The sequence below is a fragment of the Tupaia chinensis genome, unplaced genomic scaffold (genome assembly GCF_000334495.1).
Source record: "Tupaia chinensis unplaced genomic scaffold, TupChi_1.0 Scaffold000489_1, whole genome shotgun sequence".
Taxonomy (NCBI): domain Eukaryota; kingdom Metazoa; phylum Chordata; class Mammalia; order Scandentia; family Tupaiidae; genus Tupaia; species Tupaia belangeri.
The window spans coordinates 1,731,450-1,745,838 of record NW_006160001.1 but is presented as its reverse complement, the minus strand read 5'-3'; the positions used below and the strand labels follow the sequence as shown (position 1 = coordinate 1,745,838).

The window sequence follows — 14,389 nt, the reverse complement described above, 5'->3', positions numbered from 1 at the left end:
AAAAAAAAAAATACACCAAAAGTGTGGAAGTGGTTTTGCACTGGGTAATGGATAGATGTAAAGACTTTTCAGGTACATTGTGGTAAAAGAGACCTTAATGGTTATTCTGGGGAGGGCTCAGGAGAAGGGGGACGCTACAGGGACCACCTCAATCTTCTTAGAGATTACGTAGTGGTTATGAAGAGGTCATTGATAGAAACACGGGCTGTAAAGCTCATTCTGATGAAGTCTTACAAAAATGAGAAAAAATAGTTTGGAAACTTGAGGAAATATCCTCACCAACAAGCAGATTACCCTGAGCAAGGCCCTCTGTGCTGTCACAGCAGGTGCTTCCTCCCAGGGCTCCCCAAGGGACAGAGCCAACCTCCCTCCCCCTCAGACTGCACTGTGAGCAGAGCCCCAGCCCAGGGCTCAGGGAAGAGCTGGGCAGTCACTGGATGGACACACATTTGAACGAAAAGCCCCTCCTGTGGCAGAGGGTGGGAAGAAAGGGGTTCTGGGGCAGCCTAGTCATGTGGGGACCAGGGGTTGTGCCCACCATGGCCTGGACTCCTCTTGTCTTCATGCTCCTCTCTCACTGCACAGGTAGGGACAGGCTGTGGGAATCAGGAGCAGCTCCCATTCTGCTTCTTGCCAATTGCCCCAAGAAACATCACTCTGGTCCCATTACCCCTACGCTTCTCTATCTGCAGATTCCATTTACAGCCTGTGATGATCAGCCTCACTCCCTCTCTGCATCTCCTGGAGCAACTGCCAGACTCACCTGCACCCTGAGCAGTGGCTTCAGTTGGTCACTATGGGATACAGTGGTACCCCAGAAGCCAGGGAGCCCTCCCTGCTATTTCCTGAGCTATGACTCAGACTCAGTTAAACACCAGGGCTCTGGAGTTCCCAGCAACTTCTCCGGATGCAAAGATGCCTCAGTCAGGGCAGGATGAGGAGCCAGTTAGGTTCCTGAGAGGATAGAGGTTCCATGGACCTAGCAAAGCCCGCTCTTGCCACTGTCCCCAGTGAAGCCTGATGGGGGTCAACGCCACATGACATTGTGATGTCTGCATTTGAAGGTGGTTTCCAAGGAGAAAAATTGTTCTGAGTACTGTTTCTTGACGGGGCCATGCAGGCAACACAACTTGGTAAGGATGCTGCCTCCCATTCTAAGGCAAGGCCTGGACTGGGAAGAAACTGAGGCAAGGCCCAGTTTACGAGCTCTCCCTTGTGTCCTTGAACTGGCCGGTATTCAATTTCTCTGCCATGAGTTTTACTGTTATTACTGTACCGTGTAAGGGTAAAACATCACCCCCAACCATTGCAATAAAGCCAATTAGTGATCTTGTAGGAATGTGGTTCCCTAAGACTGACAGGAGGATCAGGAAGTTTAAGACTCCCCCACCTGTCTGTTTTTAAGCCAAAATTAACATATAGATTAAGTTAGTATAAACCAAATTAGCATTAGAAGCATATGTAGACTGAGTTAGTTTAAGGTTAGTTTTACTTACATACCCCTTGTTAAAGCTACAGGCCAAAGTTAACTCACACTAGCAAAGTCAGCACATTCACCACATAACAGAGACTCAGAGATAAAACAAAAGAACTCACTATTGACAGACTCAACAAACAAAATGCAGGAACCCACAGATTTATTAGAGGAAAAAGCCTGGATGGGACAACAGAATAAACAAAGCTGAGGGCTCCACAGAAAGATTAACCATTTTAGCTGGGAGTTCTTATCTAAAGCAACAGGTAGCTTTCAACTACAAAGAGTTTCTCATCTATGTGCTGTGGACTATGAAAAACTGCTAATAAAACATCCTGTGTTGTCTCCAGAGCTACAAAATCATCTTCCTTTCCCATATAAGATCATAGACTCATCCTCTATTGTTGTAATGTATAGATAGTCCATATATTAACTGTGTCTTTACTTAACAAGACAAGATTTCCATCTAAGTCATTGTAACCAGCAACGTTATCGCCCTGGCCCGGGACTGAAGTTGTCAAACATCCTGCAAGCCCCCTCTTCAAAAGACTCTTCCCAGTAATCAAAATCCAAGAAAAAAATACAGCAGACAAATGGACTTCCTCATCCTAAAAACTGTAATTGACTTTACCTGAGCTAACAAGACAAACAGCATGTTTTATAATTATTACTTCCATGCTTTGTATACCCTGTTCCTTAGAATAAATCTTTTACTGCCCCTCACCCATTTACTTACATATATCACATTTTCAATAAAAAGGCACAATAATTCCTAGCAGTTGTCACTCCTCAGAGAGCGATCTTTGGGAGTGTCCGGCTAAGGACGTACATAAAAAGCATCGAGGCCTTAGTCTTCCTTTCCAGCGCCGCCTCCGTCGAGATAACCCACCCACGCCGAGGCTGGACCCCGGCAATATGCTAGGTGCTGAGATGCTGTTTACAGATAAAGAAGTTATACTTGTCACTTAGCTACTCCCCAAGCATATTTTGAGATAAGCCAACTTTATAAATAAGGTCTATTAGAATTCATCACCTCTAAAATGTTTGTGAGTGCAGCACCTTAACCACTACATTACCTATTGGCCCCTCTCATTGCTTCTTAAAAAAATCATAGTTTTATTGTTGCTTTCTTTTTAAACCTGGAACTGAAAGATGAGAACTGAGATTTTTTGTTGTTCAATTTAATTGCTGGAGGGTACATGCACTTGTGAAAGAGGGAGAAAGAGACAGAGAGAGAATCCCTCCATTGGGGTGTAGTCCATCACAGTCTTTTTTTCTCCATCCCTCCTTCCAGTAAGGATTTTAGGCACACACACACACACACACACACACACACACACACACACACGTGCCTGGTGGTGTTTTTTAAGCCACTGGGGGTGGGATTGAACCATGCTGTTGGCTATGTGGGATACAGCCCCTTAACCACTGAGCTACAGGGCTGGCCTAGGAATTAGGATTTCTCATTTGTAGTTGGTATACCTCTCATTCAATCTACTTTACTTTCTAAAATCTAAGCACAGTTCAACTGGGCTGACTGGGTAGCCCATACAATAAGACTATTTAAGTCCAGCCAAAGCTCTTGATTCCTAGACGAACTTACTGCTCCAACTCCAGGCTCTCCAGGAGATCAGAGACATTTAACTATAAGCTTTTGGCACAGCTCATTTCACTACTGAAGTCTCCTCATCTGGCCCTGCCATCCTTTACTGCACCCTTCCACGGTCAGCACTCTGCTCCCAGAGCAAACCACTTTTGGCTTCTTTTGTTTAGATCAGACATGAATTTTCATTTTCCTATCAACCAGTCTCCTTTTTGCTTCCAGCTTTCTCTGCCAAGCATGCCTTCTTTGGTAAGCAATGCTGTCTTTGTCCTCATCTGTTCTGTTTGGATTTCTTATCTTAGTTTGACCAAGTACCTTCTAAAACCTTCACTCAAACTAGTTAACTTAGCACTCAATCACTTAGCTAGGTTCAGGTCTGGGAGAGAATCCATTTCAAAGAAACTGCCTGACATCTCCTGACCAACAACGCAGAGCCATGACTCTCTTTAGTCTACTCTGTACATGCTCCCACCAGTCAGAGGTCATGACTGTGTTGTTTTCTTGCATTTTTCCTCTTCTTCTATGTATATATCCATACAGAAAGAGATAGAGACATATATGTGTAGGTTGTTTTTTGCTGTTGTTTTTTTTTAATAAAAGTTAAATTATTGCAGGACCAGCAGATGGCATAATGGTTATGTTGCTGGACTCCCACATGGCCAATCATAGTTCAAGTCCCAGACCCGGCAACTTGAAACTCATGCCAGGCATGTGTGCATGCATACCCAAAATCCTGAGAGGAGAATGGAGGAGAAGGGATTGCAACCTCACCCTGGGGGTGTGTGGATTTCTCACTTTCTGTCTCTCTGTCTCTCCGGCAAGTGCATGCGCCCTATAGTAAAAATCTCCCTCTCAAAAAAAAAAATAATAATAATAAATAAAAAAATAAAAAATAAAAATAAAAAGTTAAATTATTGGGTTGTTGAGAAAGTCCATGATATGTTTTTTATGCAAAAATGGGTCGTGGGCTGGTTGTACATCCTTGGCAAAGTCACTTCCCTGTTTTAATTTTATGGGGGGGAGGGATTTAAAAACATTTTTTATAGTGTGTTGTTTTTATTAAGTTGGTACACCAGAAGGTGTGATAGTAAATGCAGTGGGATCACTTCCCTTTTTTTAACCTCAGCTTCCTCACGTAAAAAGGAATGAGATTGGACTTAACTATCTTCATGGTCTCTTTTATCTCTGACTACCTCGGCATTTCTCACTATTTCCCAACTAAGTCCTACATTGCTTTTGACCAAGTTATTTCTGACTGATGTCACTCCAGTACCTGAGTCCTTCAACACTCCCTGAGAGCATATATTAATTTTTTGTAAAGCAGCATATGGTTGCTTTCTGGAGCTTCCAGAAACAAAGTTCATCTTTGTGATTGACTCATTTGTTCAGCAACCAGTCATCGAATGTGTGCCCTGCAGCTAGCACATGATTTAGTCTAGCTTCTCTCATCCCACCCTTGTTTAGCTCTCAGTCTACAGAGATGGATACAGACTGTGTGAGAGAAGGGAATGCCAGGAAGGACCAGTCCAGGGGCTAGAGAGAAGTCACTGGTCAGGGACTGGAGACCTCAGAGAGCAACTGCATCTCTAGAACTTGAGATCAGCATCTGCTGTGGGTATGAGGCCTGGCCAAGTGCTGGGGACAAGAGTCCATTCAAAGACGTGCAAGCCTCAACCTTCCTTCTCCAGGAAATTAGAATCTAGAGTGTGAGATACAGAAACTATCATACAGGCTAAGTGAGATGAAGGCTAGGAGAATGGGATAATTATGCATGTGCTCTGCTTTCATTCATGCCATTAGCTCCACACTTATTAAAAATATCTTTCCCTGCTTTGTCATCTTTCCAAACCTTCTTTAAGTTACTTTACATCTTACGTTTGGGAGACTCACCCGACTGATACACTTTTAGGGAATGGGCGTGCTACAGTCCCTTCTCCTCCATTTCTCTGTCCTGTCAAGATTTGGGGGCATGTGTGCATGTGCACACAGTGTGTTTCTCAAGCTGCTGGATCCAGGATTTCAACCACAGTGTTGATCATGTGGGATCTGACTGCCTTAGCCATCCAGCCATGGAGCCAGCCAGTATTTTTTTTGCTCAAAATTTTTGACGAATTCATTCTTTGAGCTAGGAACCTTGTCACAATTATTATTATTTTTTTTTTCACAGTAAGGGCTCGGTTTGTTGCTGGCTTCATTAAAAGGGTTCAGTAAAGTCTTGCTATTGATATTTTAAGTTGTGTATTTTGATATGTAAGTGATTGTGTCTAGAGATAGGATATGTTCCCACCTTATAGCCCTTTATGAACAATGAAATACTGACTTATAAAAACGTTTTGATTCCAGGGAACCAGCAGTTAGTGTAATGGCTATGTCGCTGGACTCCCATGTAGTCGACCACAGTTCGTGTCCCGGACCCGGTGGCTTAAAACCCATGCCGGGCACGTGTGCGTGTGTGCCCAAGATCCCGAGAGGAGAATCACCCCTCTGGGGGGTGATTTCTCGCTTTCTGTCTCTCTGTCTCTCTCTGTCTGTCTGGCGAGCACTTGTGCCCTATAGTGTAAAACCTCTCAAAAAAAAAAAAAAAAAGTTTTGATTCCAGAAACATGAAGTTTGTAGCACAAAGGTCTTTTTTAAAAAATTAAGCCTTGTTATAAATTTCTAAATCAGTTACATTGTCCAATAAAAAACTCTTTTGTTTAACTGCTTATCAATCCAGTAACTTGTTGTATATTGTTGAGCAGGTCATTCCATTTATCTAGGTCTTAATTTCTTCATCTTCCAAGTGATTTCTAAATTTCCTTCAAACTTTTTAAGGTGTCTGATTCTAGGACATGAAAAATATGAACAATATTTTCCAAAACTAAATAAAGATGATGTTGAACAGTTTAATTATCTATGACTAATCGGTCTTGCTCCTATTAAGCATTATTAACACCTTGTTTTGGTCTTTCAGTCTTGTCTGAACATTTACCATTGACTCCTGAATCACTTAAAATTTCCATCAATTCTGCACGTCAGTATTTGCATGTACAATGGACTGTCCGCAACCTTCTTTATCATCAGGAATTGAAAATGGTTTTTCAGATACAAATCAGTAGATTTAATTCATCCAATATCATTTGGGTGGTAAGTATATGCATATTTATTATTTTTTGCTCAATATTTAAAAATAATTCCTAAACTATGATTGGTCTTTTATAACTTAAAAAACAAATAAACAAACTCAATATAGAAAGATTTTTTTTTTTTTGGAGAGGTTTTTGCTATAGGGCGCGTGCGCTCGCCAGACAGACAGAGAGAGACAGAGAGACAGAAAGCGAGAAATCACCCCCCGGGGGAATGGCCACACCGCAATCCCTTCTCCTCCGTTCTCCTCTCGGAATCTTGGGCACGCACTCACACACCCCTAGCATGAGTTTTAAGCCACCGGGTCCGGGATGCGAACCGCAGTCGACTACGTGGGAGTCCAACGACATAGCTATTACGCTAACTGCTGGTCCCATAGAAAGATTTTTAACAAAACAGTTTTCCTCAACAATCACATTCCTGTGTATTTTGTTAAAAGAATTTGGGATAAGGTAACCTGACAACTTTGCTTTGGTAGGTGGGATAGAATGTGTTAAGAATGTGTTAAATTACTTTCTCAGTTCCTCTCTGTCCTCTAGGAAGACTGTCCTTGGGAGTACTGGATTCAAGAAATCCATGAAGGACAGCATTTTAGTTTTTCTCCTTTCTTTTCTTCTCTACTCACCAGAAACTTTCCTAAATAAACTGTGGTAATCTAGCAGCATTGTTCTTGCCAGTGTATCTTCCTGTCGGTTTCTTCTCTAGTCCTCTGCTGAGTTGTGAGAAAGAGCATGCCTTAGGTTCCAGGCAACAGAGGCTCTCCATGGCCCAGGTGGACGCTTACTGTGTCTTTCATTGTCTCACATATGAGTTCCCTACAAAGTAGTAAACTGAGAAAATTTCCAACCAGCTGGGATCACAGGCGTGCATACCCAATGTGTACAGGTCGACTGGGGAGCTGAGCCCATGATCTTCCATATGGATCCCACTTTGCTTTAGCAGTACGTTACCTCTGAGCCACCAAGCTGGCCCTGACTTCACTCTTTTTTGTCTTTGAATTATTTGGCATGTATTTCCCTCGTGTTGGTTCAAATACAGGTTGTACCTATCTGCTGCTTCCACATGCAGTGCATTGAAATATATTGGGAATATATCCATTATCATTTCTGGTCTGGGGAGCCCTAATAATACACATATAGTGTTCAGTCCTCTTCTTGGGTCATTTTCTCATTGAAGAATATTCCTGGAGGTAAGGAACACACAGGGCTGTGCTCCGGACCTCCTCTAGCTGAGTCGGCGTCCATTTTTCTCTCAGGCAGTGGAGGTCTGGGCACAGGGGTGCAGGACGATCGGTTCTTATAGTAGAGTTTAAAGGTCACTACTTACGAAGTCTTCAGGTCCTTTCTACATTCATCGTTGCATTTGAGCTCTGAGCAAAGGGCCTATTAAATCAAATTCTGACTCTGTCCATTTGAATTCATACCAGGCCTATAATCCTATCTCTCAAAGGACAGTTTCCCACAAAAGTGTTTAGAATTCTGATTTTAACAGCTTTTGAATGCTTATGTGCTGGTGCTCACTTCCCACCACGGGCATGCTTTCCCACCATCCCACCTCATACTGTGAAGTCTAATCTTTGTATTTTGATAGGTCCATTGATTGGGCCCAGAAAACACTAAGGTCATGAACTGTCCAATAAGAAGAAATTTGGGAGAAGTGCTAGAAGAATTGTGGAAAATTAGCATTTAGCACCAGTAGGAAAAATAACTTTAACCATTAACCAAGTGGACCTTATTCTGTATTTTTCTAAAAGATAGTTTATATCTGATATCATACAACAGAAAGTAATGTTAATTAGAGACCAGTTGGATCTTGTTCTATATTTTTCTAGAAGACAGTTTGTATTGGTTATCATATTAGTGAAAATAATTTAGCCAGATATCAAATGGATACCAGTTTTAAATTTTTCTTCTTTTAAAAAAGATTTATTTTTCATTTTATTTATTATCATTATTCTTCAGTTTTAACCAGAGAGAGACCACAGAGAGAAAGGGAGAGTGAGAAAGCAAGCCGCCAGGTTTGGGACTTGAGCTGTGGTCGGCCATGTAGGAGTCTAGCACCTCAACCACCACGCCATCTGCTGGCCCTGCATTTTTAAATTTTTCTAAAGAGCAGTTGTTCCTATCTGTTTCCATATGCTTTTCATGAAAGAGAGTCAGAGAGAGAGGGTTTCAACAGGGTCTGCAGTCTGTAATCCACCCCAGGCTCATCCGGCCCAGATCACAGACACACGCAATGTCCAGTGTGTGCAGGGAGACCTCAAGGCATGAATCCAGGACCTTTTCCATGGATCTAGCATGAGAGTGTTGCCTTACCAATGCAGTACCAGCTGGCTCCTCATATCTATTTTCATACTGCATTTGTGTAATAGTTCTCTTTGCAAGGTGAAGCACCTGGTGTAACCCACTAGAGTTGAACGTCTTTAGGAGTAGTTTTGCCTTGTCCATTATATTGTCCTTACAACATCTAACCCATTCTAACTACAGCAGAGGAGAAAACCACAGCATTGAGGAGAGTGTTGTGCCATTCAGGGTGACAGAGGCAGGTGGTTTCACCATTCTTCACCCTTGTACCTACATAGGGATGACAGACACATGCAGCCTCCTAGGCCTTTGGTGGCCATGTGTCCCACAGGGGAGCTGGTACCAAGAAAAGCCCTTGCCCGAATCTCTCATACGTGAAGTCGAGGAGAGATATCAGATCCTTGTTCAGTTATGGAAGAGAAAGCCAGCTGAGAGAGGCTGCCGAACGTAATCTCTCTTTCCTAGGGCAGTTCCCTAGGGAACCTTTGCAAGTCTCACTCATGCTGGGAAGGCCAGCTTTTAAACCCAGAGCTCCAGGTCACTGTGTTCCCAACAAGCCAGAGGAAAAGCTTCTCAGTCCAGATGTTTGCAGCTGGACCAGGTGCACCAAGCTGTTTCCTGGTTGGTGCTGGCCACTCAGACCTGCTGGCAGTTGCACTATGTTACCCTGCCTGGGCCAATGTTCTCCCAGCTGTTTGCATTATTATTTTGTCAATGGCAGAGGAAGAGAGTGGAGTAAAAGCCCAGCTTGGAAGGATGCCTAGAGTATGAATCAGTTTAGGGAGAGAGCTCTTGCCTCTGTAACAAATCCACAACTCCAGCTAGACGTCTGCATGAATATGTGTGCCAATTTCTTGGGACTCACTAATGTCTGCCAGGCCCAGAATGAGCTTGCACTTCAATGAATGAAAAGGGCCCAAAGACAATTCATTGCATTTATTAAAAAAAAAAAAAAAAAAAAAAAAAAAAAAAAAACCCTCAATTGATGTATTCAAGGAATTATCGCCTTCATTTAATTCATTTACAAGGCTTTAAAGACCATGAAGCACAAGCTGGGGTTAGACAGAACCCACACAATTAGTGTTTGAGAAGAATATAACACACTGCATATGAATGAATGGTTATATCACTCAATCCATGGTCTTAGCTTGTGGGCCCGGCAGGACTGCGCACTGCATGGGGATATCAGAGCTGAGCGCCCAGCAAGAGTGAGGAGATAAGCACCCCATAAGGACATTCTAGATGGGAGAGCTGCAGTGCATGTCACTGGCCAGGTGCTAGGAGGTTGGACTTTGGCTTGACTGTCTCCTGCACTTTGGACAAAGAGCTGTTTGAGCCAAAAGATAGAAGAGGATTGAGTCACTTTAGAAAAACTCTCTGCCAAGCCCCAGCAAGTGTGAGCAGAGAGCAGAGGCCTTGAGAGGGAGGGACTGGAGAACTTCCAGGCAAGAGGCTCGCTGCTGTTGTGAAGCAAGCACTTTGGCTTTGTGGGGGGAGGGGGTGGTGGTGGCAGGGGACGACATATGGGCAAGAACCAGACCACCCAGGGCCCTGGGGAGCATGCTCAGGCTTTGTTTCCTGTCCTGGGAGCATGGAGAAGGAGGGAATGGCAAGATCTGATGTGAAGTTTTTAGAAACGCAACCATCTGCACAGAGGTGAGCAGCTGGCAAACCAGGAAGTTGCAACGTGGTCCATATAAAGAGGGCTGTGCGGCTGGGTAGGGCAGAGGTGGGAAAAGCGGCTAAATTTGAGGGAGATGTGGGAGGTAAAATCCAGGCTGTGTTGCTGGCAGGCTAGAGAATCATTTGATATCGTTTATTTTATTTCTGGTATTTGTTTGTTGAATTAAAACACTGTTAAGAGGGAGCCAGCCGGTGGCATAGTGGTTAAGGTGCCAGACTCCCACATGGGCATTTACAGTTCAGTCCTGGACCTGGTTGCTTGAAAATCATGATGGGGCTTGTGTGCATGTGTGTCCAAAAATCCCAAGAGGAGGATAGAGGAGAAGGGATCGCAGCATGGCCATCTCCCCTAGGAGGATGATTTCTCTCTTCTCCTCTCTGTCTCTGTCTTTATCCGGTAAGCACACATATCCTATGGCAAGGACTTAAACACATGCACAGCATGCACACACAATTAGATTGAGAGTAAATTACTCCTGTTAAATAGTTTCATGGACCTGTGGTTTAAAATGTGCTTTGTGAGGTTGGGTGGTGAAACAGCAGGAAAACGGGATGCTGTGTGAGGCTGACACACATGGGAAGGCTTTGAGTCCTCACCCAGTGGTCTGCCTGAGTACACTGGACATGCATGTGCCCTTGGTCTGGGACTGGCTGAGGCTTGAGATGGATCACTGCCTCAGGAACCTGTTAGGGATGCTGTCTCTCTGTCTCTGTGTTTCTCTCACGTGGAAGAAATTCACTAACTTTAAAAAACACATATGTTGGTGGGCTAGCCCCATAGCCATGTAGGATTCAGCCCAGGAGACGTGAAATACATGCTAAACGCACTTGCATGTGTGCTCAAATCTCAAAAGGATGGATATATGTAAGAGAAAGGATTGTGGTGTGACCCCAACCCACTGGGGGGTTGTTTTCTCTGTCTCTGTTTTTCTCTCCATGGTGGACACACAGACACCCTCTGGGAATAAAAATATATAGATAACTATGTGTTTCATGATCTAGGAATAAAGTAATATGGTAAGCTAAAAGAAAATACAAATATTTTAAAAATCACATGAAGTAAAAAAAGAGATGCGCAATTAAAGGCTCCCTAAATGGTAAGGTGTCCCCACTCCAGGGCTGTGTATTGTTTGGGCATAGGTTCTGTTTAAGGTTGGTCACCTAACCTTGGGAAGGGGACATACATAAGCAGAAGAAAGCCTCAGAGTTGCCAGCTCCAAGTGGTATGTGACACTCGGTTACTCCAGCCTCCTCACTGAGAGCTTACTATCTGACTGAGAAACAAGGAGGCAGACTCATTTTCCCCTAGGCCATGCAAAGTGTTTGTAGTTTCCATCTCCTACTGTCAGAACAGAAAGCAGGAGTCTTGGGGCAGGTTCTCTGAGGAGGAGAATGAGTACATGGACAGGACAAATCCCCAATGCAGAAGGGAGTAAAGGGATAATAAACTAAAGACACGACCTGGTCAAACAGTAAGGAAACACTGAGGTGTGAAAAGCATGAGGCATATCCCAGAAGTGTTGGGTAAATCACTGCGACCAAAAATAAGATTCCAGCAAGGGAGACTTTGTTGGAGCCGGGTTATAGAGGGCCTTGAATGACATGGTAAGGTGAAAAGGAGCCATTGAAGCCTGTAGAGTTGAAGAATGGAAATACCACTGTCTAAGAAATAATCCTGAAAGACTGAGTTACAGTTCAACTTTGACAAGCTTCCTAGAGAAGACTGTAACATATTTCTATGTGATTGCCATTGCTGGGGGCTGAAACTTCTGACAGACAGAACTCAAGGGAGGGAGTGTAGTCCACGTGGCCACCATATCTGCAAAAAATAAGAGATTAAAGACCAGGGGAGACATGGAGAGCCATCTATTTACTTCTGGGGAACAGTGGAACTCCCTGGGTCCCATGAGGGATAGGCTTCCCTGTTAACCCAATCAAACTTGACTGAAAATGAATATTAAAAAACATCCATCAATCTTGCTTATTTTTGAAAAGGAGTACTGAATTAGTTCTCTAGGTTTTGAGAGTTTTCTTAGCGGAGCCTCTGTGACCAGTCTATAAATACTTCTGTCTCTGATTTGCTCCCCTCGAGACCTGAGTAGTTCTATTTTCTCTCCTACTTGCTGCACATGAGCCTCCGAAACTGAAGGACAATAAGAATCGGAGCTGGGTTTTTCAAAAGGAGGCTGTGGCTGGGCTGTTGTTGAGACATCAGTGCAAGAGAATTAACTGTTAGGAATGGACTTCACTTTTACCCATGGAGGAGTAACAACAGGGTCTTAGGTTTGTGTTTTGGATAAGTTAGGTCCAGCTACTTTCCAGGACAGGATGGCTATATGTTTATTTTTCTCTTTTTCTCATTTGCTTTTAGGGGAATTACAGCACCACTGTGAAGCAGAACCAAGTCCTACACTGGAGCTGGGAATCTGAGCTCCCTTTGGAATGTGCAACACACTTTTTAAGAATACGGAGTATGGTGGATGATGCCAGCTTCCCCAAGTCAACTATCTGGAGCAACTGGAGTTCATGGGAAAAAGTCGATGGTAAGAAGTGAGGTGTTTACAAGAGCGAAATGTTTAATACTTAATGTATTTTTATTTTCAGGGATCAATACTCAAAAAATGGAAGGTCCCTTAGAGGAACCCTAGGTAGCTATCGACATTATTTCCCTTTGGCCATATTGGAACTAAAAGGCACAGGCATGGAACTTCCTCCTAGGAGACAAGCATCTGAAGTTTTACCTCTGAACTTATTCATTGAGAAAATTATACAACTTAAGACATTTTTGTATTTGTTTTCCAAAAGTGTGCATTCTGTAATTCTTGTTCACTAAGTGAACAATGCAGGACATAAATTATATGTGTATTTTTATTAGAGCAACACAAGGTATGTACAAATCTAGAGCAGAGATTGGGAAACTTCCTGGAAAGAGCTGGACACTCTCTGCCATGACTACTTAACTGTGCTTTGGAAAGCAACCATGACATTATGTAAATGAACAAGCATGGCCGTGTTCCAATAAAACCTATAGTTGAGTGAAGAGATTATGGATTATGTTTTCAACATCGCTTAATTTTTAAATTTTGTTGTAACTAAAATTTAGAGTGGGTTTTTCTTAAGTTTCTCATGCTCCAGTTAAACTATGAACCAGTTCTAAAGCAATGTGTTTGTCTATTTCACTACATACCCTATGAGACTCTGAAATTCTGTTAATAGAACCATTCCTTTGTTAAGCATTTATGCAAATCTATGAACTAAAACTGGTAACATATTAACCCACGAGTAGCCTAGTGCTTGGATTATTAATAATAATAGAATTAAATCTAGATTTTAATGTGTTGAGCATTATACTTATGAATTTAGGAACTGAGGCACAAAAAGATTAAAAGAGGGGCAGCCTTGTAACATAGTGATTGAGGGAGCTGAATCCCACTCAGCTGACCGGCCCGGCTAGCTTGAAAACAAACTTGAGTGTATGTGTGGGTGTACCCAAAATCCTGATGGGAGGAAGAAATAGAATGAAGGGGGTTGTGGAGTGATCATACCTCATTGGGGATGCTTTCTCTCTCTCTCTTGCTCTCTAGTGAATGTACATGCCCTTTGGCAATAAAACACACACACACACACACACACACACACACACACAATCCCCAATTTATATAGTCATCAGAAAAGTCATGACATATTTTTTCATTTCCCGCTATGCAAAAATGCATCATGACTTTTGTAATGACCCAATATATGTATGTATGTATGTATGTATGTATGTATAGGTTAAAGAACCCATACAAGGTGATCAAGCCAGAAAGTAGTGGAGTCAGGATTCCGATTCAGACAATCTGGCTCTAGAGGCTGGCCAAGCTCTTAACCACTACATCTTATTGCTAAAAGAAGAAGACACGAAGGAGATTAAGAAGATAATGAGGCCCAGCTCGATGGTGTTGTCAGTAGCAAACTGAATTGTACTGCTCTAGAAACCATGTGGTTGGCCATGGGTTAAGATCCCTGGGTCAGCCTAAAAACACACTGAGTGCGTGCATGTGTGACTCAAGCCCTGATAAACTGAAGGGCAGCAGGAAAAGGATTGTGGTGCGATGAGAACCTGTAGAGGGTTCTTCTCTCTCTCGCTCTCTCTCTCTCTCTCTCTCTCTCTCTCTCTAGTGTATGCACATATGCTCTCTATTAGCATAAAAATAAACT

The 14,389-nt window shown here is 43.0% G+C and overlaps 1 protein-coding gene across 3 annotated transcripts in view; it reads left to right on the top strand.

Annotated features, from left to right (window-relative positions):
- Positions 1 to 14,389, top strand: part of OSMR (oncostatin M receptor) — a 68,758-nt gene that overhangs the window by 16,705 nt on the left and 37,664 nt on the right. For 2 of the 3 annotated variants that reach the window (XM_006156304.3, XM_006156303.3), the window contains exons 3-4: positions 6,031 to 6,203; positions 12,561 to 12,732. In XM_006156304.3, coding sequence (XP_006156366.1) covers positions 6,031 to 6,203; positions 12,561 to 12,732 — 345 coding nt within the window. Of the gene's footprint in view, positions 1 to 6,030; positions 6,204 to 9,908; positions 10,163 to 12,560; positions 12,733 to 14,389 lie in introns of those variants that run through there. The other variant, XM_006156305.3, reaches the window with a different exon arrangement.